This window comes from Enhydra lutris, unplaced genomic scaffold, assembly GCF_002288905.1.
Source record: "Enhydra lutris kenyoni isolate GAN:26980312 unplaced genomic scaffold, ASM228890v2 scaffoldscaffold17, whole genome shotgun sequence".
NCBI lineage: Eukaryota > Metazoa > Chordata > Mammalia > Carnivora > Mustelidae > Enhydra > Enhydra lutris.
This window is the reverse complement of record NW_019154101.1, coordinates 1448722-1472723: the sequence shown is the minus strand read 5'-3', so window position 1 is coordinate 1472723 and position 24002 is coordinate 1448722. Positions and strand designations below refer to the sequence as shown.

General features: G+C 37.9%; 1 protein-coding gene across 1 annotated transcript in view; it reads left to right on the top strand.

The window, feature by feature from the left end:
- Window positions 1-24002, top strand: part of LOC111147669 (CD2 associated protein) — a 139380-nt gene that overhangs the window by 20156 nt on the left and 95222 nt on the right. Inside the window, exon 2 of the mRNA XM_022503876.1 lies at window positions 7980-8140. Within this exon, the coding sequence (XP_022359584.1) occupies window positions 7980-8140 (161 nt within the window). The remainder of the gene's footprint in view (window positions 1-7979; window positions 8141-24002) is intronic.

Genomic DNA, 24002 nt, shown 5'->3' with positions numbered 1-24002 from the left:
TACTCAATTAGTTCATTCAGTGTTGTTCTTTTAGTTTTGTTGGTCTTAAGTCTGAAGCCATCCGTGAAATCAAACAGTATATGCAACACATGCAACTTCTGACAGAAAAGCTCTTTTTTATTTGAATGTCATCTTTGAGCAGGTATAAGGATTGCTCCTTTGCTCATTGCCCCTGCTGTGGAACCCTCAGGAGCCCTGGGAGCATTTCTGTCAGTGTACTGTGCATATTGATTCCTGGGTAAAGCTGACCACGTTCTTTAAGGCCCAGATGGTGGTGCTGGCTACTTCCACTAGTAATTACCAGGACACCTCCAAGGCCCTGGTTCTTAGGAGAGCTGCTTCCACAGAATGGGCCATGGCAGAGAGAGGAGGTGGGGATAGGTGCAGAGAGCTCACACCCTTTTGCCCAGTCCCTTCCCCCTTTTCCTGCCACAGTTCCTTCCTCCTGGTCACCAGGGACCTTGTTGTTCAACCCCTCAGGGCCATATCAGTGTTGGAAGTTTCTGTTCATTGCCCCACATGGAGCTCCAGGAGATGGGGGAGGAGAGGGTTGGAAAAAGTTGTTGATTCTGGGCATAAGGGTCTGGCGGAAGGGAGCCGGAAGTTTAGAAAACTGAGGCAAGGCCTCAGGGCTGTGCATGCCGAGCATGCCACTTGTCCCTTCAGTTTAGGTCACCAGCCAACTGGTCAACATCTCAGTGGCTGCTGCCAGTGTATCCTACCATGCCTGGAACCTCCTTCTGAGGTGCTGCCATTGAGGATCCCCTCTGAGATACCACCTTTGCTGTGGTGCCTACTTTCAGCATCGACCCATCATTTCCCGGGGCAGTGAGTGACCTGCCACCCGGGCATCCTTTATTTCATTATATATAACTTTATTTAGTTAGTATTTATTTCTTTCACTTCCTTTTGATTTTAGAGTTTCTGTCTGCTTACCTTACCCATCTGCTCTTGTTGTCTTTTTTTCCCCATTACCGCCCTTAACATATTAATCATAATTATTTTAAATTCCCTGTCTGATTCCAAAACATGTATTATATTTGAGTCTGGGTCTGATGCTTGCTTTGTCTTTGTGTTTTTCCTTGCCTTTTAAAAGCATGATGTATAGTTTTTTGTTGAAAGTTGGACACTATGTATTAGGGAATAGGAACTCAGATAAACAGATACTGAGTGAGAGATTTTATATTCGTCTGTCCAAGAGTTGTATTGTGTTTAATATTTGCTCTAAGTATAGGTGCCAGAGGCTTCACATTTCTTTAGAGTCCTTTTTTGTCTTCCTGGCTGCCTTTGGGTTTTTCTAAGAACTCTTCCTCAGATGGAATCTATACCATGCAAAACTTTTTTAGCAGTGATTACCTTTTATTATACTGGAAGCTCACTTGTGTGGTGGAAAGGTGTAGGAGAGCAGAAGCCTCCTATAATCTTATAATTAAATCTCAAACTTTTAGTGGGTTTGTGTTGTGGGACTGTAATCTTGATTAGTCTGAGAGAAGGGGAAGTGGGGACCGGAATCAGAGAATCCCATACCTTACCACATATAGGATATGGCCTGGTAAAGTCTTTTCTGTGGAAATTAAGTCTTTGTTATGGTGAATGCTCTGGTTTCTCCTTACTTTAGGGTGACCTCTTTTACCTTCTCCTTGTGAGAAGCACAAGGAGATTTTTATGGGTTCTTAACTCTGAGAATCTGGTGGGGTTCCTGGAAATAAAACCATAACAATGGGTGACTCTCCTGAGACTGTGGTTCCCAGAAGTTTCCTACTGTGATGCTATTCCACGTTCAGCCTCTAGTAGTTCGTCAAAAGTACCATTTAGGTGTTTGTAGTGGCTTAACTTTCTGCCACTGACCGAAATGATATGTTCAAGTTCTAAGCCTTGGTATAGATGAATTTGGTGCTATTTGGAAATGAAGTCTTTGCATATGTAACCAAGCATCTTAAGAGATAATACCGTCCTGGATTTAGGACTGACCACAAATCCAGTGAGTGGTGTTCTTACTGAGAGTAAGGGGAGAGAGGGATTCCTGGCTCCTCTGCCTTCTGCTTAGGTCATGATCTGGGAGCCCTGGGATCCAGTCCCACATTGGGCTCCTTGCTCAGCAGGAAGCCTGCTTCTCCCTCTGCCTGTTCTGCCTCCAGCTCTCCGTGCTTCTGCTCTCTCTCTCTGACAAATAAATAAAATCTTAAAAAAAAAAAAAAAAAAGAGTAAGGGGAGGGAGATTTGAGACATACAGAAGGGCAAGGTCATGTGCAGATGGAGGCAGAGGTTGGAATTATGCAAACTAAGGAATGCCAGAGATTTCTGGCAGCCTCCAGAAGCCAAGGCAGAATGTGAAGCAATTCTTTTCTGTGAGCCTTCAGGAGGATCCAGTCCTGCTGATACTTTGATTTTCTACTCTGGCCTTCAGAATTATAGAGTGAAAGAATAAAGTTTTCCTGTTTTAAGTCACCTAGTTTGTGATTGTTACGACAGCCCTGGGAATGGTTCCACTTGTTTGTATTTGAGGTGATTTAGTAGTTCTTGGCTTTGATATCCTGGATATGTCTATCTCTGTATCTTGAGCTGGCAGTTTGCCTTGTATCTTCATTTTTCTGATGGGTCCAGGGAAAGTCGGTGACTTTCAGTTTAGCTTTTTTCTTGTAAGGGTGGGAGTGACAGCTTCTAATTTTTTTCACATATTGGAGCTGAAACTGCAAGTCCAGTGTTTTTTGTTTGGCATTTTATACTCTTACTATGTTAGTGATTACCACATGTATTATTAGCTTTTAAAAATCTAAAGTTGATTAAAGAACAGTCTATTCCTCATTCCTCCTTGCCCCCAAATACCTTCTAGAACTTTTTGTCTCCTGCTTACTCTAGACTGTTCCTTAGATTTGTTGCACAGTTGCCATTTTAGCACTTTACTTACTCTCTGAGATTGGCTCCACTATTTCTTGCATTTCATGTCTTCTCTTTTGTTTCATATTTTTTCTTTTACTGGGTAACATGTAAGGTCATATGTAGGAGTTAATTTCCTTTTCCTTGCCTGTGTGAAAATGTTACACCCTGTACTAGCCTGCTGATTTGGCTGAGTGTGGAATTCATTTTCCTTTAATACTTAAGTGGCCTTGCCTTTTTATTTCTCTAGTAGAATTTGGTGTCCTAGATGAGAAGTCTTTTGATGATTCTCTCTATTGTAGATGAACTCTGTTTCTTTTCAGAGAGCTTTTAGGGAAGTATTTATCTTTGTTAAATTTCATCTAGATGTGAGTACTTACTTTTTTGTTTTTATACTTTTCATAGACCTCTTTCATAGATTTTCATAGACCTCTTTGCATTTGAAGATTGTTTCATTTAGCTTTGGAGTATTTTCTTGTGTTATTGGTCAATTCTCTATTTTCTCTCTTTTTTCTAGAACTTTTAATTGGATGTTGAGTTGTCTGGATTGATCATCTTTCTTTTATATTTCCTTTATGTCTTTTTGCTTTACTTTTTCTGGAAAAATTTCTTGGATTTGTCTCCACCTCTCCAAAAGGAAAAAAAAAATAGTTAATGAGACATGTTGGAAGAGACAGATTTTATTTATTTATTTACTTGATGGGGTGGGGGGAGAGAGAGAGTATAAGCAGGGGGAGCAGCAGAGGCAGGGGAGAAGAAGGCCCCTGCTGAGCAGGGAGAGCCTGATGCAGGGCTGCATCCCAGGACCCTGGGATCATAACCCAAGGGGAAGGCAGATGCTTAACTGACTGAGCCACTTAGGCATCCTGGAAAATACAGGTTTCTCAACCCTTTTTATTTTCTCTCTCTCTTTTTTTTTTTATAGCATTCTGTTCTGATTTTATGAACTTTATTGTATCTCTTGAGAATACAAATTTGTACATAGTTACAATTTTTATTTTGAAGTGGTAAATTGTAGAAGTAAGTACAAAAGTACAATACAAAGACATTTTTCCTGACTGATAATCTTTGTCCTGAATATTTTATTTATTTATTTATGCATTCATTTGTTCATTCATTTATTTTTAAAGATTTTTAAAATTTATTTGACAGAGAGAGAGAGATCACAAGTAGGCAGAGAGGCAGGCAGAGAGAGAGGGGGAAGCAGGCTCTCTGCTGAACAGAGAGCCCAATGCGGTGCTCGATCCCAGGACCCTGAGATCATGACCTGAGCCAAAGGCAGAGGCTTAACCTACTGAGCCACCCAGGCGGCACCTCACTCCTGAATATTTTAGTGTGTATTTTCTACAAGCCAGGTCTTCTGCTTAATCACAATCCAACCATAGAATTAAAAAAATAACATTTACTTATACATGCATGGAGTCATGATTTCTTACATTATTCAGTGAGATATATATTCTTATACTTTCATTGTTCATTTTGATGCTCAAATTGTCCTGATTTGGGTAGTAGGAGCCTTTTTGTATCACTTCTTTCTGTCCTTTGGCATCACCTTATCTTTTTTTAACTTCCTTGCTTTGTGGCGCATTATTGTGTCCCAGGCTTATCTTGTACTTTTCCTGCCTTAGTGGTGGAATTGCCTGTCTTCCAAGGGATTCCTAGTTCTTTTTAGTAGAAAATGGTGTTTTTAAGATCTCAGCATTAGGTTTGCTGATCGCCATTAGAATGTTGCTAGTTTCAGGCCCTTTCAGTGGACAGAGCTGGTATGTGTGTGTATATCTATGTATTGAAAACTGTTAGTTCATGGTGATACTTCTCATTTAGTATCACATTATTGAATCTAGCTTTTTCTCCTTTGTGTGCAACTCCCTTCTCTGACACAGTGAAATTTGGCTTCCATTATCCTTAGTATTTTTACTTATTTGATCAATCCCCTGGATGTAGCTAGTCTTCCATCTCTGCTGTTACTCTTCATCCTCTCCTTGAGCTATTAGTCCTCATTTTAGGTTGCCTTTACCCTTCTATAACTTCATGGAAATCTGCCACCCACCCCCAACACATTTGGCCTTTGATATTCCTTAGCAAGCTACCTCTCAGCTTGGATGCCCTCTCCACTGTGCTTGGGGTCTGATACACCATGTCAGGTTGCCCCTACATGGATGCCCTCCTCACCTTGCGTTAGAGTGCTGATATGATGTACTAGGGAAACCCCCATATGTGGATGTGCTCTGACTCTGATAGCTGGACTCCGGCCTTTACCCCCATCCCAATTTTGGATACCTCTTTTACTCTTCTTGGTCTTTAACTTCTCACATCAGGACTCCCCCCCCACCCCCGCCGCCTCCCAACTTCTTCACCCTTTCTCCCTCTGTGCTCTTCTATACCTAAATGGCTTTAGGACTCATTTGTTTTGGAGGGTAAAAGCGGGGAGGTGGGTGTATGTTTCATCCAGGAGTAATTTTTCATTTTATTATGTTTTTTTCATGATAGTCTATTCATATTTATGAATGAATAATAAGCTGGGGACACTATGTAGGTAGGACTTAGTGTTTTATTTTACACTTATCAGGCGGGGAGCTGCACATTGATGTGGAAACCTCTAAATTCTGGAAATAGTAGTCATTTCTCTAAGAAACCAACACTCATCCATAGGAGCTGTACTAGTTTCCACAAACTGTGTGTGTTGGGGTGGGGGGGAGTTTGAGGGTGGGGTAGAGATTAACCCTTTAGTTTTTGGCGGTCAGAGAAAAATGCCTATTTAGCTTTATTGTCTTGGAACTATTGTGGTTGATAGTGAGTGTTAGCTCTTCCATGTAGAGATAATTCCCCTATTTTCAGTTTTGCATTTCCCATAAGCCCTCCTTTTTTGAATTTCTAGCTTCTGTGGGATTCTGCAGAGCAATTTGGTATCTGTTACAGTTTCCTGAAATTCTATGGGCTTTCTATTCCTGGCTTTATTAGTTATGGATCCATTTTCATAAACTGGAAAATTTTGGTTTTGGCTTTCTTCCTAGGTAGGGATTTTCAGTCATAAGTAGAAATTCTGTCTAAAATTTACTTAAAAGTTAAGAAAAAAACTGGGGCCCTTGGGTGGTGTAGTCAGTTAGGTGTCTGACTCTTGGTTTCAGCTCAGGTCCTGATCTTAGGGTTGTGAGATCGAGCCCCAGATTGGGCTCTATGCTCAGTGTGGAGTCTGCTTCACATTCTCTCTCCCTCTCTCTCTGACCCTCCTGCTCAGGTGTGTGCTTTCTCTCTCTCTCTAAAATAAATAAATCTTTAAAAAAAAAAAAGTTAAGAAAAAACTACTTCTGTAACAAGAAAACTAATAGTATTGTAACTTAGGGATTGCTTAATATAGCAGTTTGATGAATCTAGCAAAGATCTAGGTCATTTTCATCTTTCTTCTCTTCCATTGTAATCTTTTTCTTGACTTAAGAAGGGATTGAGACAATCTCTTCATCTTTTTCTTGTCTTAAATAGTTATAGCAGTTTGGGGCATTACATTCTTACAGAGGAATATCTAAGGTCTATAGGAAGACATTTTTTTCCTTCTGTTTGGTTTTTAAGATTGGATAAAACTTTCCCTGAAACCTTGCTTGTGTCTTATTGGTAGAATCCATCCATCACACGTGTATTTGAAAACCAGTCTGTGCATGCATGTATGTGTGCATGTGTGTTTGTGTGTGAATTTATTATAAATAAATTGTGTTTAGTAAATAAATTGTCTTTAGATCATTTCCTCTTTGACCAGCAGCATTAGATATCCAGGGCCTTTTCAGAGTACACTTTTAATAAAAGCAAGATTGAATAAGATGACTTCTGCAAGTCAACAAGATGACGTGATTATACATCCTTATTTGAAAAGCCCAGGTCTGGACAAGAAAAGATTTAACTCTCTCTCGGAATGAGGAAAGTCACATTTGTAAAAGTACATGATCTCAAAATACCTGAACAAAATCAGGGTTCAATAAGAAAGGAAGAAGGAGGTGGGGAGTCTGTGTAGGAATGGCTGTTGGTTTGGCAATCAACAGTGTCTGCCCATAATCCTTTTCCCTTTATTTTGGTTGTAGCTCTGTGTGTGTGTGTGTGTGTGTGTGTGTGCATGTGTGTGTGTGTTCTTCTTTAAAAATTATAGGAGAAAGAGAAGATGAATTGGAGGTATGGCTAGTCTGCCATCTTGAATAGGATCTGTTACTGCTTTTCTTGTATTGAGCCCTGTAAAATATTAATAGTATGCATATATGATGTCCTATAATCTAAAATTCTGTACTTAAAGGTGGTAAAATAGATCCTTACTAATCTTTACTTTAGGGTGTATTCATTTTCTCTTATGTAGTAATAATATTGCCATAAACTTAGCAGCTTAAAACAACACACATTTTATTATCTCACAGTTATTTTGATTTAGTAAGTCTGGATGTGACTAACTGGGTACTGTGCAAGGCTGCAGTGAAGGTGTTGGCTAGATCTGGGCTATCAGCTAGGGAAGGATCTTCTTCCAAGGTTATATGGTGGTTGGCATCATTTAATTCTCTGTGGGCTGTTGGACTGATGCCCTCAGTTTTTTGCTGGCTGTCATTCATAGACCTTCATCAGTTTCTTGATAGGCCAGCTTACAGCAAAGCCGCTTACATCTTCAAAGACAGCAAGAGTGAGAGTTTCCGAGCAAGATGGACATTATAATGTTTTATAGTCATATACAGTGTATTTTCTTTGTCATAGTCTGTTGAAAGTCAGTCATGAGTCATGTCCCCTATGAAGGAGAAGGAATTGCACAAAGCCATGAATATCAAGAGATGGGGATCATAGGGACCACTATAGAGATTATCTGTCACTAACAATATATACATCCGACCATAAGAACAACTGATGACATGAATTATATATTGTATTGAGGCTTCTACTGAAAATTTGTACTGTGTTTTATACTAAGGCAGTCAAGAAATTTGCAAATGTAGCCAAATACTTAAAATCATCAAAGTAAACCTTGATAATGTCTTTGTAATATTGTTGTTAAACAGGCTTCTTAGTTTTAAGTTTATTAATATGGTTAATTTTATTTCATGAATTAAGTTTTAGACATTTATTTTTCTTTTTTTTAGTTGACTATATTGTGGAGTATGACTATGATGCTGTGCATGATGATGAATTAACTATTCGAGTTGGTGAAATCATCAGGAATGTGAAAAAACTGCAAGAGGAAGGATGGCTAGAAGGAGAATTAAATGGGAGAAGAGGAATGTTTCCTGATAATTTTGTTAAAGTAAGTACTCTCACTTAAATTTCTAGCTGTTAGTTCATAGGATTCATTTCATAGTTCATAGGATCATTAAGAAATACATATATTTTATATATGTATTTGTATACCTAAAAGTAAATTTTTTACTCCACATCTGCGTGGTGTCTTGGTGGATAATAGTACTACACTGTATGTATGTGTGTTTATATGTGTATGTATATATCTACCTGTCTCTCTTTTTAGAAAAATAAATGGTACTTTGCATTTGGGTAGCACTCTTTTATTTACAAAGTAGTTTCGCTGTGTACATTCTCATTTGAACCTACAAGTCTTGTAAGTAGGACAGATGATAACTCCATTTTAAATATGGCGACATATAGGTGAGAGGTTACATGGTTTACCTGGTGTTGACAGCTAAGAAGATCTAGAATTTGAACCGAAATCCAGGGTAGTTGACTCAAGTCTAATTGTATATTGTTACTTTTGCAGACTCTTTACAGATATCTTAGATTCCTCTGTTAAGTTTCAGCATTGCAGTATGTATTTATCAAAGTAACAGTTTACTCATTAACCACCAAACATTCCTTTTTTAGTAAATATTCTGGTCACCTCTGCCAGAAAACAATCAAGATTCTTAAATCATTTGCAAACAAAGTTCTCAGTAGTTTAGAGAAGGAAAAATATAAAGAATACCTATATATTTCTACTTCACTTATAATTGTCTTGTTTCCTATATTAGTTTTCTTATTCCTAGCTGTATCACTGGCCTCATTAGATTATAATTATGAGTTCTTTTGGGAAGGCTAGAATGTGTCTCATTTGTTTGTTCATCTTACGTAGTAATATCCACCTGCATAATGTGGATATTTAGTAAATATTTGTTCTCTGAATAATTTGTATTTAATTATGGTTTTACCTTTAAATATGAACTCATACTGTAATACTAATAGATTTCAGAAGTGAACTAACTGCACTTTACCCAACTATATTTTATCTCTTGAAACAACTAAGAAAAACTGTAATAGGGACTTGAACTTATAGGAGAAGGTCACTTTCATTTTTTTACTTCTTGTTTTATAAACCGACTTATTTCTTATAACCTAAAATGGAGTGTAATGCAGATTCCTTGGAAATTGGAGTAGAATAAATGGATTAAAACACAGTCAAGTTCCAGCTCTGTCCTTCCCTGGTGGTATCCTATAGGTCAAGCCACATAATTTCTCTGTTTTTTTTTTATTCTTAAAATGGTACCTTGATAGTATATAGGAAGCCATCGCATTGACCTCTCATTTCATTTCTCTCTCTCTTTTTTTAAAAGGAAAGTGCCTTTTCAGAGATAACATACTGAAATAATAGAACGTTAGATAAAAAAAAATAATAAGTTAAAAGTTAAGTATTTATATAGTTCTCTTAATTGTGTTCTCAGTAGTGAAGATGACCTATCACAGGACTCCATTTTGAAATGCATGTTACTTTCCTGTTTCAGTACAACTAATATTAGACCTTGACTTTAATGAATTGCCTGAGAACAGAGGATGCAGTTTGAGAATGCTAGATAATAGAGGGAAGCATAATGTGGGAATAAAAAGTAACTACCAGGTACCAAATTAGAATTGGAGACAGCAGTATGAACTCATGTTTAGTTTAAAATATGTACCAATATATAACGATATATTTATAAATTTGTGTATTAATACTTGTGTTAATATACATACATGCATTTCTCAGCTGTCCACTGAGATAGCCTAGAAACAGTGACACACCAGTAGCAATGACTATACCCAGTGTCTGGATTTTGGTTTTTAAATATTGTTCTCCAATACAAGGAAGCAAGGCTCCTTAGACAAATAACTGATTCTAGGGCTGTGCTAAGGAAAATACATGATGGACCGTGGAGCATCTCATAGTACCAGAAAGTAAGGAAGTGCTCAAAAAACCCCACAGAATGATGGCTCATGTCAAAACAGCATGGGGGCCAATCTAAAAGAGCTTCCAGTGTCCAGAACTGGAACAATTTAAGCAATAAAATAGCCTAGTATTTGATTATTACCCAAAGTGAAGCATAAATATGTATAAGTTCAGATAAATGGTTGATAAAGATAAATGGTTGAATTAATAAATAAATGGGGAGAAGGGAGAAATCTCACAGAATTACGTCAAATATTTGTAGATACTTCCTTACCCTTCATCTCCTCTCCCCCCTCCCCTCAAAAGCATCCCTCAGGAATGGGCTGGACTAAAAAATAGATGGAAGAGGAAAATAGTAACTTTACAGTGGAGAAAGCTGGCAAGTACTACCATAATCAAGTGATCAAAGCTAACATAAGCAGTGATATATTAGGTTGATATCCTGTATCTTCTTCATCTCTGTGGTATTTATTCTTCCCCCCAAGCCCATAATCCCAGTCTAAGCGTGAGAAAAACAGTAAGACAAACCCAAATCTGAGACACTCTACAAAATACCTGACCAGGGCTGAAAAAAAAATTTCAAGGTCATGAAACCCAAGGGAAGATTGAGATACTGATGTTGGTTAGAGGAGCCTAAGGAGACAGGATGATCAAATGCATTGTGGTATCCTGGATTGGATTCTGGAACAAAAAAATAGATATTAATGAAAAAACTGATGAGTTCTTTATAAAGTCAATGGTTTAGTTAGTAGTAGTGATGTATTAGTGTTAATTTCTTAGTTTTGACAACTGTAATATCGTTATGCAAGATATAACATTAGGGGAACAGAGGAAAGGGGATATGGGAACTCTGTGCCTTTGTAAACTCTTCTGTAAACCTAAAATTATTCTAAAGTAAAATTTTTATTGAAAAAAATTAACCACAGGCAATCAATAGTGATAGACAAAAAGTTGGCTTTATTACTTTCAGCTGTGTATATGAAGATTTAAGGAAAAGTTAGAATTTATAATTCACTGTCCCCTTGAAAATAAGCCTTTTATGCTTAATGTACTGTTACATTAAGGTACTTAGGTTATTTTGTATACATAAGATTACAGAGTAGATTGTAGAACTAACTTGGCTTCCTCTAAACCACTCACACCCCTGTTGTTATTTCAGATAGCTGTACTGAAGAGCATTCCAGTTGAGCTGGAAGATGGATAGAAAAGTCAAATAATTTTTGCAGCTTATTGAAAAAAACCTTCATGGACACTAAATTTGTTTTCTGACAGACTGTTCATTTCATTGTTCCTTTGCAGTGTTATTTCATCTTTATATGACTTAAAAAATAGTTTCAAAGACTACATAGAGCAGGGATCCATGAACTTATGTATAGAATGTTTTCATTTTGGCGTTTTTGCTGTAGAGTGTTGCTTTCATAATAGAATATTACAGAAAAAATTGAGTTTTGTTACCTCCTTATCATTTCCCTCTCCTCCCAAACTCCATATTCTAAAATTATATGTATTCCTGTAATACATAGTTTTATACATATTTACCTATGCATAAACAAATAGTATTTTGTGTGATTCAGACATTGGCATAATAATCAGGTTGCAACTTTTTAAAACTTAATATGTGTTTCATTGTGATACATTACATAGTCACTTTGGCTACAACATATTTTTATGACACCGAGTAGTTAACTCATAAATGATTGGTAAATGGGAGCATCGGGGTGGCTCAGTTGGTTGAGTGTCCGACTGTTGGTTTCTCCTCTGGTTATTATCTCATGGGTTGTGAGATCCAGTCCCAGGTGAGGCTCTGCACTCAGCAAGGAGTCAGCTTGAAGAGTTTTACCTCTGCCCCTTCCCCCACTTGCACACATGCTTGTATGTATGCTCTCCCTCTCAAATAAATAAATAAATCTTTAAAAAATGGTAAATAGAAGAATGATGTCAGGACAATGGGAAAATTGTGTTAGTTTATTTTCTAGGTAAAAGGAGCTGTGATAAAGAGTGTAGAATTATAATTTCAGTAAGAACAGGAGAGGCTCTCATCTTGGCTGGTTGGGTAAACAGGAGTTCTTTTAGGTTTTAAGTGAAACCTTTTTTTTTTCCCCTTGAGATTTTGTTTATTCCAGAGGGAGGAGGAGAGAGAGAGAGGCAGAGACCTTGCATGTGCGAGCATGCTAGGGGAGAAGTAGAGAGGGACCAGCAGACTCCAGGCTGAGCATCGAGCTGACACGGGGCTTGATCTCAGGATCCTGAGGTTATGACCCGAGCTGAAACCAAGAGTCAGATGCTTAACTAACTGAGCCACCCAGGCACCCCGAGTGAAACCCCCCCCCCCCCTTTGTTAAGGTGATCATCTGGGTATTTTCCTCAAAGTTGACAGTCGTAGCGTAAGAAGTTCCATCTTTTAGCTCCTGGTGCTTACCTCCTCTTTTCTCTGCATTATCTTAATATCTATAAACCAACCTTTCTACTTTATTGTTTTTATACATTTTTAATAGCTGTAGAGGAATCCATCTATCATCTTCTTGGGCAGTCTTAAGTTTTACCCACTTATTATCCATTTTCTAAGGTTTCAGTTATTGTTACTTACTTTTATTTTCATTTTTAGTGCTCAGGTTCCAAAGTTGCATAGGTCTAAATTGGTATGTTCTGAACCCTACACTTTTTTTTCCCTTTGCATAATGACTGGTGTTTTTAGTATTTGATTTAGTTTTCACATAATCAGTAGTATTCTGGTGTGTATGATTTTTTAAAATAATTTTTTATTTTTTTATTAACATATAATGTATTATTAGCCCCAGGGGTACAGGTCTGTGAATTGCCAAGTTTACACACTTCACAGCACTCACTATAACACATACCTTCCCCAATGTCCATAACCCCACCACCCTCTCCCTACCTCCCTCCCCCCGGCAACCCTCAGTTTGTTTTGTGAGATTAAGAGTCTCTTACGGTTTGTCTCCCTCCCGATCCCATCTTGTTTCATTTATTCTTTTCCTAGCCCCCAAACCCTTCACGTTGCCTCTCAACTTCTCATATCAGGGAGATCATATGATAATTGTCTTTCTCCAATTGACTTATTTCACTAAGCATAATACCCTCTAGTTCCATGCATGTCCTCACAAGTGGCAAGATTTCATTTCTTTTGATGGCTGCATAGTATTCCATTGTATATATATACCACCTCTTCTTTATCCATTCATCAGTTGATGGACATCTAGGTTCTTTCCATAGTTTGGCTATTGTGGACATTGCTTCTATAAACATTCGGGTGCACGTGCCCCTTCGGATCACTACGTTTGTGTCTTTAGGGTAAACACCCAGTAGTGCAATTGTTGGGTCATAGGGTAGCTCTATTTTCAACTTTTGAGGAACCTCCATGCTGTTTTCCAGAGTGGTTGCACCAGCTTACATTCCCAACAACATTGTAGGAGGATTCCCCTTTCTCCGCATCTTTGCCAGCATCTGTCATTTCCTGACTTGTTAATTTTAGCCATTCTGACTGGTGTGAGGTGGTATCTCATTGTGGTTTTGATTTGTATTTCCCTGATGCCGAGTAATATGGAGCACTTTTTCATGTGTCTGTTGGCCATCTGGCTGTCTTCTTTGCAGAAATGTCTGTTCATGTCCTCTGCCTATTTCTTGATTGGATTATTTGTTCTTTGGGTGTTGAGTTTGATAAGTTCTTTATAGATTTTAGATACTAGCCCTTTATCTGATATGTTGTTTGCAAATATCTTCTCCCATTTTCTTAGTTGTTTTGGTTTTGTTGACTGTTTCCTTTGCTGTGCAAAAGCTTTTGATCTTGATGAAATCCCAGTAGTTCATTTTTGCCCTTGCTTCCCTTGCCTTTGGCGATGTTTCTAGAAAGAAGTTGCTGTGGCTGAGGATGAAGAGGTAGCTGCCTGTGTTCTCCTCAAGGATTTTGATGGATTCCTTTGTCACATTGAGATCCTTCATCCATTTTGAGTCTGTTTTTGTGTGTGGTATAAGGAAATGGCCGAGTTTCATTTTTCTGCATATGGCTGTCCAATTTTCCCAACACCATGTGTTGAAGAGACTGTCTTTTTTCCATTGGACATTCTTTCCTGCTTTGTTGAAGATTAGTTGACCCATAGAGTTGAGGGTCTATTTCTGGGTGCTCTATTCTGTTCCATCGATCTATGTGTCTGTTTTTTGCCAGTATCATACTGTCTTGATAATGACAGCTTTGTAATAGAGCTTGAAGTCTGGAATTGTGATGCCACCGACTTTGGCTTTCTTTTTTAACATTGCTTTGGCTATTCAGGGTCTTTTCTGGTTCCGTATAAATTTTAGGATTATTTGTTCCATTTCTTTGAAAAAAATGGATGGGATTTTGATAGGGATTGCATTAAATGTGTAGATTGCTTTAGGTAGCATAGACATTTTCACAATATTTGTTCTTCCAATCCATGAGCATGGAACATTTTTCCATTTCTTTGTGTCTTCCTCAGTTTCTTTCATGAGTACTTTATAGTTTTCTGAGTATAGATTCTTTGCCTCTTTGGTTAGGTTTATTCCTAGGTATCTTATGGTTTTGGGTGCAGTTGTAAATGGGATTGACTCCTTAATTTCTCTTTCTTCTGTCTTGTTGTTGGTGTAAAGAAATGCAATTGATTTCTGTGCATTGATTTTATATCCTGACACTTTACTGAATTCCTGTATAAGTTCTAGCAGTTTTGGAGTGGAGTCTTTTGGGTTTTCCACATAATGTATCATATCATCTGCAAAGAGGGAGAGTTTGACTACTTCTTTGCAGATTCGGATATCTTTAATTTCTTTTTATTGTCTGATTGCTGAGTCTAGGACTTCTAGTACTATGTTGAAAACAGTGGTGATAATGGACATCCCTGCTGTGTTCCTGACCTTAGCGGAGAAGCTCTCAGTTTTTTCCCCATTGAGAATGATATTCACGGTGGGTTTTTCATAGATGGCTTTGATGATACTGAGGTATGTACCCATTATCCCTACACTTTGAAGAGTTTTGATCAGGAAAGGATGCTGTACTTTGTCAAATGCTTTTTCAGCATCTATTGAGAGTATCATATGGTTCTTGTTCTTTCTCTTATTAATGTGTTATATCACATTGATTGATTTGTGGTTGTTGAACCAATCTTGCAGCCTTGGAATAAATCCCACTTGGTCGTGGTGAATAATCCTTTTAATTTACTATTGGATCCTGTTGGCTAGTATTTTGGTGAGAATTTTTGCATCTGTGTTCATCAAGGATACTTGTCTGTAATTCTCTTTTGATGGGATCCTTGTCTGGTATTGGAATCAAGGTGATGCTGGCCTCATAAAATGAGTTTGGAAGTTTTCCTTCCATTTCTATTTTTTGGAACAGTTTCAGGAGAATGGGATTTAATTCTTCTTTAAATGTTTGGTAGAATTCCCCTGGGAAGCCGTCTGGCCCTGGGTTCTTGTTTGTTGGGAGATTTTTGATGACTGCTTCAATCTCCTTACTGGTTTTGGGTCTGTTCAGGTTTTCTGTTTCCTCCTGGTTCAGTTGTGGTAGTTTATATGTCTCTAGGAATGCATCCATTTCTTCCAGATTGTCAAATTTGCTGACGTATAGTTGCTCATAATATGTTCTTATAATGGTTTTTATTTCTTTGGTGTTGGTTGTGATCTCTCCTCTTTCATTCATGATTTTATTTATTTGGGTGCTTTCTCTTTTCTTTTTGATCAGCCTGGCTAGGGGTTTATCAATCTTATTAATTCCTTCAAAGAATGAGCTCCTAGTTTCGTTGATTTGTTCTATTGTTTTTTTGGTTTCTATTTCATGATTTCTGCTCTGATCATATGATTTCTCTTCTTCTGCTGGGTTTAGGCTTTCTTTGTTGTTCTTTCTCCAGCTTCTTCGGGTGTAGGGTTAGGTTATGTACTTGAGACCTTTCCTGTTTCTTGAGAAAGGCTTATATTGCTATATATTTTCCTCTCAGGACTGCCTTTGCTCTGTCCTACAGATTTTGAACCATTGTGTTTTCATTATCTTTTTTTCCATGAATTTTTTCAATTCTTCTTTAATTTCCTGGTTGACCCATTCATTCTTTAAAAGGATGCTCTTTAGTCTCCATGTATTTGGGTTCTTTCCAAATTTCCTCTTGTGATTGAGTTCTAGCTTCAGAGCATTGTGGCCTGAAAATACGCAGGGAATAATCCCAATCTTTTGATACCGGTTGAGACCTGATTTGTGACCCAGGATGTGATCTATTCTGGAGAATGTTCCATATGCACTAGGAAGAATGTGTATCTGTTGCTTTGGGATGGAATGTTCTGAATATATCTGTGATTTCCATCTGGTCCAGTGCATCATTTTAGGCCTTTATTTCCTTGTTGATCTTTTGCTTGGATGATCTGTCCATTTCAGTGAGGGAGTGTTAAAGTCCCCTACTTTTATTGTATTATTGTTGATGTGTTTCTTTGATTTTGTTATTAATTGGTTTATGTCGTTGGCTGCTCCCATGTTAGGGGCATAGATATTTAAAATTGTTAGAACCTCTTGTTGGTTAGGCCCTTTAAGTATGATATAGTCCTTCCTCATCTCTTATTAGAGTCTTTGGCTTAAAATCTAATTGATCTGATATAAGGTTTGCCACCCCGGTTTTCTTCTGATGTCCATTTGCATGGTAAATTGTTTTCCACGCCCTCACTTTAAATCTGGAGGTGTCTTTGGGTCTAAAGTCAGTTTCCTGTAGACAGCATATTGATGGTTTTGTTTTTTTATCCATTCTGATACCCTGTGTCTTTTGATTGGGGCATTTAGCCCATTTACATTCAGGGTAACTATGGAGAGACATGAATTTAGTGCCATTGTATTGCCTGTAAGGTGACTATTACTGTATATTGTCTCTGTTCCTTTCTGGTCTACTACTTTTAGGATCTCTCTTTGCTTAGAGGACTCCTTTCAATATTTCCTGTAGAGCTGGTTTGGTGTTTACAGATTCTTTTAGTTTTTGTTTGCCTGGAAGCTTTTTATCTCTCCTTCTATTTTTAATGATAGCCTAGCTGGATATAGTGTTCTTGGCTGCATGTTTTTCTCGTTTAGTACTCTGAATATATCATGCCAGTTCTTTCTGGCCTGCCAGGTCTCTGTGGATAAGTCTGCTGCCAATCTAATATTTTTACCATTGCATGTTACAGGCTTCTTGTCCTGGGCTGCTTTCAGGATTTTCTCTTTGTCACTACGACTTGTAAATTTTAGTATTAGATGACGGGGTGTGGACCTGTTATTACTGTTCTTACTGTTCTTATTGATTTTTGCACCTCCTGGATTTTGATGCGTGTTCCCTTTGCCATATTAGGGAAATTTCTACAGTAATTCTCTCGAATACACCTTCTGCTCCCCTCTCTCTTTCTTCTTCTGGAATCCCAATTATTCTAAAATTGTTTCGTCTTATGGTATCACTTATATCTCAAATTCTCCCCTCATGGTTCAGTAGTTGTTTGCCTCTCTTTTGTTCAGCTTTATTCTCCGTCATTTGGTCTTCCATATCACTAACTTCTGCTGCATTTATCCTAGCAGTAAGAGCCTCCGTTTTTGATTGCACCTAATTAATAGCTTTTTTGATTTCAGCATGGTTAGATTTTAGTTCTTTTATTTCTCCAGAAAGGGCTTTTATTTCTCCAGACAGGGTTTCTCTAATATCTTCCATGCCTTTTTCGAGCCTAGCTAACACCTTGAGAATCGTCATTCTGAACTCTAGATCTGACATATTACCAATGTCTGTATTGATTAGGTCCCTAGCCTTCGGTACTGCCTCTTGTTCTTTTTTTGTGGTGCGTTTTTCCACCTTGTCATTTTATCCAGATAAGAATATATGAAGGAGAGGATAAAATACTAAAAGGGTGGCAAAGACCCCAGGAAAATACGCTTTAACAAAATTAGAAGAGACCCCCAAATAGTGGGGGGAAGAAAGGCGGTAAAAAGAAGTTCAGGGAAAAAAAAAATAAAGAAAGAAAGAAAAAATAAAGAAAAATATAAAAAAGGAAAAATATATATATTAGACTGGTGAATAGAACAGAGTCACCCACTTAATTTTGGGAGTATTTTGGTCTCTTAGAAGATACTACCTCCTAAAATTTTAAAGAATGAAAAACATATATATACACAAAATAAGGGTAAACACGATGAAGGGATGGAATATGACTATAAAGATGAAAATTTAAAAAAAAAAATTCTGAAAAAGGGGTTGATAAGATAAGTTGGTTGAGAGAATAAAGAAAAAGAAAGTGGAGAGAATTAGCTCAGGCTGGAGACTAGAACAAAGCCCTGTGCTAGATTTAGGGTATACTCTCATCTATTAGAAAAAGTTGTATCCCAGATTTCTTTAGAAGAAAAAACCCTATGTGTATATAAGAAATAATGTTAGATACACAGAAGGATAAAATATTATTACAATAATGAACGTTCAAAAAAATTTTTTATGAAAGGTATTGTTAAGATAAACTAGTTAAAAAACTTTAATAGAGGAAAGAGAAAAATTAAAAAAATTTTAGCATAAGGAAAAATAACATTAAAAAAATTAACTTTGCAAGACTAAAGAATCATGGGGAGGAAGCCATGAATTCCATGCTTTGCTTTCTCCTCCTCTGGAATTACGCTGTTCTCCTTGGTAAGTCAACTTGGTCTTCGCTGGATTTCTTGTCGATCTTCTGGAGGAGGGGCCTGTTGTAGTGATTCTCAAGTGTCTTTGCCTGAGGCAGAATTGCACCGCTTTTACCAGGGGCTGGGCTATGTAATCCGCTGGGGTTCGCTTTTGTTCCCTGAACATTTTCGGTAGAGTTCTGGAGGATGGGAGTGAAAAATGTCGGCCTCCCAGTATCTGGCCTGGAGGAGCTAAGAGCTTGGGGCCCAACTCCTCAGTGCGCCCTTGGCGAAAAGCGGTCAGTCGCTCCTGTCTCCCTGGCCTCTGGCGCACCCCGAGCTCACCCAGCCTGTGATCAAGCATCTCTGTTTCTGGCACACAGCCCCGCCTGGAGTCTCCAAACCCCACAGATCCCTATATTCTTCCTGGGGGGCCTCCCCAGATCTTGTGGGGTCCCTGGTCAAAGAGCAGTGGCCTGACTGCGCCACGGATCATAGTTTAAGGTAACCGCGTGTTGAGAGCTCACTCCTTGGCTCCGTCTCTGTAGCCAGCTTCCCTGCTCTAATACCTGAGAACTCTGCAACACTCAGACATTCCGATCCTTCTGTGACCCCATGGGACCTAACACTACTCTGTCCCCACGTGGGCTTCATCCCGGCTTAGCCTCTGGAGCAATGTCCCTCAGTGGAGCAGTCTTTTAAAAGTTCTCATTTTGTGCTCCGTTGCTCCACTACTTGCTGGGAGCCGGCCCCTCCCCCTGCGGTCTATCTTCCTATCACCTCGGATTCACTTCTCCACAGGTCCTACCTTTCAGAAAGTGGTTGATTTTCTGTTTCTAGAATTGCTGCTCTTCTTCTCTTTGATCTCCTGTTGGATTTGTAGGTGTTTGGAATGGTTTGATAAACTGTCTAGCTGATCTCCTGCTGCCTGATGTCATCTCAGCCTGTTACTCCTCTGCCATCTTTATTCCTCCGGTTTGTATGAGTTTCTTTTCCCCCCAGAAGGTCAGATGTTTAGGAATGTACATGTAATTTCATAGTAGAGATTGCACAGTCCTATAGTATTCCATTCTGGGTCTTTATCACATTTTATGAGGTAAAATAGGACCATTTTTTATTTTTTAGCTATTGAAAACAATGCCGAATATCCTTTTGTAGGTTATATACATGGTTGAGAATTTGCTGCATCCTAGGTTATGCATATATTCAGCTGTATTAGAGTATTAGACATTGGCTGATTTCTCAATAATTACACCAATTTATAAATTCCTACTAGTACTATAAAAGAATTTCTTCCATTTCTTGTAAACATTTGATACTATCAGATTTTCTTTTTTCTAATACAGATCTATAATAATATCCACATTTCTGTGTTTCATTTTTGTCATTACGAGAGAAGTTAGGCATCTTTTTACATTTATTGGCCATTTAAATTTCTTTTCCTGTGTCTTGCTTGTGTTCTTATATTTCTGTCCATTTTTATTGAGTTCTTGCTTATTCTCATTGTAGTACTTCTTATTGTGAATACTGTGAATTTTGTATTTTGACTGCTAGTCCTTTGTCTTCCTTCTGCTTATGTGTCTTTTCTCTTTAATAAGTGCTTTTTGTGGCTTATCTAAGTATAACTTGGGAGCAGGGAGATTTTAAAGATAATCTGTTTATTAGTTTTAAGTTTTGATTTTTCAGTGTAAGTCTTTTATCTCGATTTACTTTTGGTACAGATGTGATTTAGGCAGTAATTAAATTTTTTCCACATAAAAAAATACTGAAGAGTCTACTCTTTCCTCACAGGTTTGTAATGTTTGAGAATTGAGCTAAAATTGGGAAGAAACTTGCTACTTTATCAGATCTTCCCTCATTCTCAACTTCAGTATTTTGGACTAAAGTAGAGAGTGTCAAGTGTCTGATTTAATTTGTTTGTGTAAACTTTGAGATTCAGTATCAGAGTTGTGACTTGTTGATATTTGGCACTTTGGGTCTTTGTAATTGAGATGAAACAAAGTAAACACTCCTGCATTAAACAAATGCTTAGTGATTGAAGTATTTTGGGGTGTGGTGAGAAGAGTTCCCACAACTTAATTTATTGGGGGGGGGTGGATAACAGCATGAAAACAGAAGGATAAATTGCAGTGCCTTTTTGGCTGAATGTCAGGTATGTGGTAAAGATGATGGGTGCTAAAGGATCTTGGGAAAATTTTTCAGAAGAGATGTAACATTTGACTTGGCCTTTAAAGATAGGAAGTTTGATGTATAATTCGTGTGCTCTGTGTCTGGCAAAGGTGCAAAGTGTTTTGTGGTAAAAATAATGGACTACTTTGGTTGAATGAAAGTTTTCTATGGGGGTGTGTATAATGGGATTTAAGACCAAAAGTATGGATTAATGCCAGTGGTATGATGCATTTTGAGTATCCTGTAAAGGTATTAAGTCTATTTAAAAGATACTAGGGTGGGGCGCCTGGGTGGCTCAGTGGGTTAAAGCCTCTGCCTTCGGCTCAGGTCATGATCCCAGGGTTCTGGGATCGAGCCCCGCATCGGGCTCTCTGCTCAGCAGGGAGCCTGCTTCCTTCTCTCTCTCTGCCTGCTTCTCTGCCTACTTGTGATCTCTGTCTGTCAAATAAATAAATAAAATCTTAAAAAAAAAAAGATACTGGGGAAATCAGAGTTATTAGAGACAGGAGAGGGAAGATAGAATGTTTTAATGGATTAATCTTAGTGCTAAGGAAAGGTTTTATAAAAGAGGAGAGAGTTGAGGCTATAAAGTATAGTAATGGAGATCAGAGTTGTACAATGAGAATGGAAGTAATGGGATAGTTAATAGGCACAATACCTTTTATTTGTGTTAAGACTTTGCAGGTTCCCATACATTTTCTTACTTTATTCTGACATCTTTGAAAGTTAGGATAAATATGTTGTTTACGGCCAGAGTCATGGTGGTAGTAGTTGGTGTACTAAGGACTTGGTAGTTGATAGCCCTGTGATAGGCAAATGTCAGCCTGTTTTAACATGGGAAATATATTTTATAAAGTATATGCTGGTTATTGGAGAAATGTGATCATTTTTTAACATTCTGAGGTTTTAAGAATCTAAAGACAAAGTTGAATGAACCTTAGCCATTGAAATCTCCAGTAGCATCAGCATAATTGAAAGATGTTAGAATTACAATATTAAATGCCTTTTGTAACTTTTAGAATTGACCGTTGAAGAAGAAAATTCAAACTGCTTCCTCAAAATGCAATTTTATGAAAACAAATCCACCCCTCCCCCAAGACTAAACTTGAGATTTGATGTGAGGGTGTTGCCAGGACCAGAGATGGAATAGGAACATGCAGAAGACATATAAATAATGAGATATTTGGAAAATGAAGCAGGACTTGCAATGCTCATGTAAAATTGTCTGTAGGTAACTTTGTAAAATGGAATCAGTTTTATACATGTTTTTTATTACCTCTATCCCTAGAAATGATGCTGAAAACAAGGTTTAATAAGGGAAGTAGAAGGCCCAGTGTATCAGTAAGAATAGGATAGCTTAGGGACGCCTGGGTGGCTCAGTGGGTTAAGAATAGGATAGCTTACATCATAGTAACAACATTAAAATCTCAGGGGTGGCATAACACAATACATGCTTTTGTACAAAGTTTCATGTAGTCAAAGTAGTGAGTTATGTTAAATATAAGTAAAACAAGAGCTTTCTTTATTGCAAGTAAGATTAACAACTTTAGCCCCAAGTAAGGGATACTTCTCTGTAAGCTGTCTTTGAAGCCTGTAGTTTTCATCAACCACATGTCTCTTCTTGCAGCAGTCAAAGCAGGGTTTTCAGTTCTTTTTAATAATGATACTCTTTAGTATCCCTGATAAGAAACCAGATTTTCAGGTCTCTTGGCTGGCTCAGTCGGTTAGGAGGCTGACTCTTGGTTTCGGCGCTGGTCATGATCCTGAGATTGAGCCCCACTTTGGGCTCCCTGCTCTGTGTGGAGTCAGCTTGAGATTCTCTCCCTCTACCTGCTCCTTCTTCCACTTGTGGGCTTGTGCCTGCTCTCGTTCTCTCTCTGTCTCTGAAATAAATAAATCTTAAAAAAAAAAAAAAAAAAAAAGAGAGAGAGAAACCAGATTTCCCAGGCACTCTTTATTGAGCTATGTTTTAGTAAAAAATCCATGGCAGTACTGTGTCAGATCCTCCCCATACCGTGCCTCTCCATTGTTTTATTCTTACTGTTCGCCATTTATTCATTTGTTCAAATACTTACTGAGGTTCTTTATAGGACTCTTAGAGTCTTGGTTACAGTCCCATGTTAGGACTTTTTATAGATGCTAGGGACACAATGGTGGTTAAAACAGGTAAATTCCCTTCTCTTCTAATGGTGGGAGGAGACAAACATGAAAAAAATGAATGAATGAATGAATAAGATAATTTTGGTAGTCATGAGTGCTTTGAAAAAAAAAAAAAACGAGTTGTGGGAGATGGAAAATGGCATTTAATACTTTAATTCAGGTATTCTAGGATAGTATCTCTGAGGTGGTTTGGCCAGAAAAACCCAGAAGGGTGCAGAGTAGGTAAGGAATGCATTCCCTTTGAGAAGGATCTTGAAATTAGAGGAAAGTAGGCTTAATGTGATAGTTGTGGTTGCCAACTGCTCTACTAGAGCTATGTTAAGAAGATAGCATGGTATTATGAAAGAAACATGGCCTTTGGAGTCAGGATATTAAGACCTCTATTTGACTTCTCATCCCCTATTCCCCCATACCCACACACATGCTTACTGGGTGTCTTCCTTGAAGATCTTTTACTCTAGAGTATGAATTTCTTCAGTGTGAATGTGGGAATCCCACTTGTAGGTAGATACATTATGGATTTATTATTTTATCCTGTTACTTTTTGGCTCAGGAACTGCCCATCCATTTCATAAAGGGAAAATCAGAGAAGAAGATCACCTAAATTGTTAATTTAGTCAACAGTTTTTTGTTTTTTTGTTTTTCCTGGTGCCTATTCTATACCAGATACTGTTAAATTAAATGTTAATAATCAAATAGGTAAGTAAGTTAGAACTTTTCTAGTTTCTCTTTTAAAAAACTAATAGTTTTTACTTTTTTTTTTCAAAGATTTTATTTATTTGAGAGAGTGAGAACACTAGAGAGAGAGAAAACACTAGTGTGGGGCAGAGGGGGAGGAGAAGCAATCTCCTTGCTGAGCAGAGAGCCTGACATGGGGCTTAACCAACTGAGCCACCTAGGCGCCCCAAAGCTAGTAGTTTTTAAGGAAGGACAAAAATAAAGAGGAAAGTAATTAAAATGAGAAAAAAAGGGGACAAGCAGTTAGCTTGATTAGCCTGTTTCTCTAAACCAAATCTATAGTATTCATGGTGGTTGTGGTGGAGA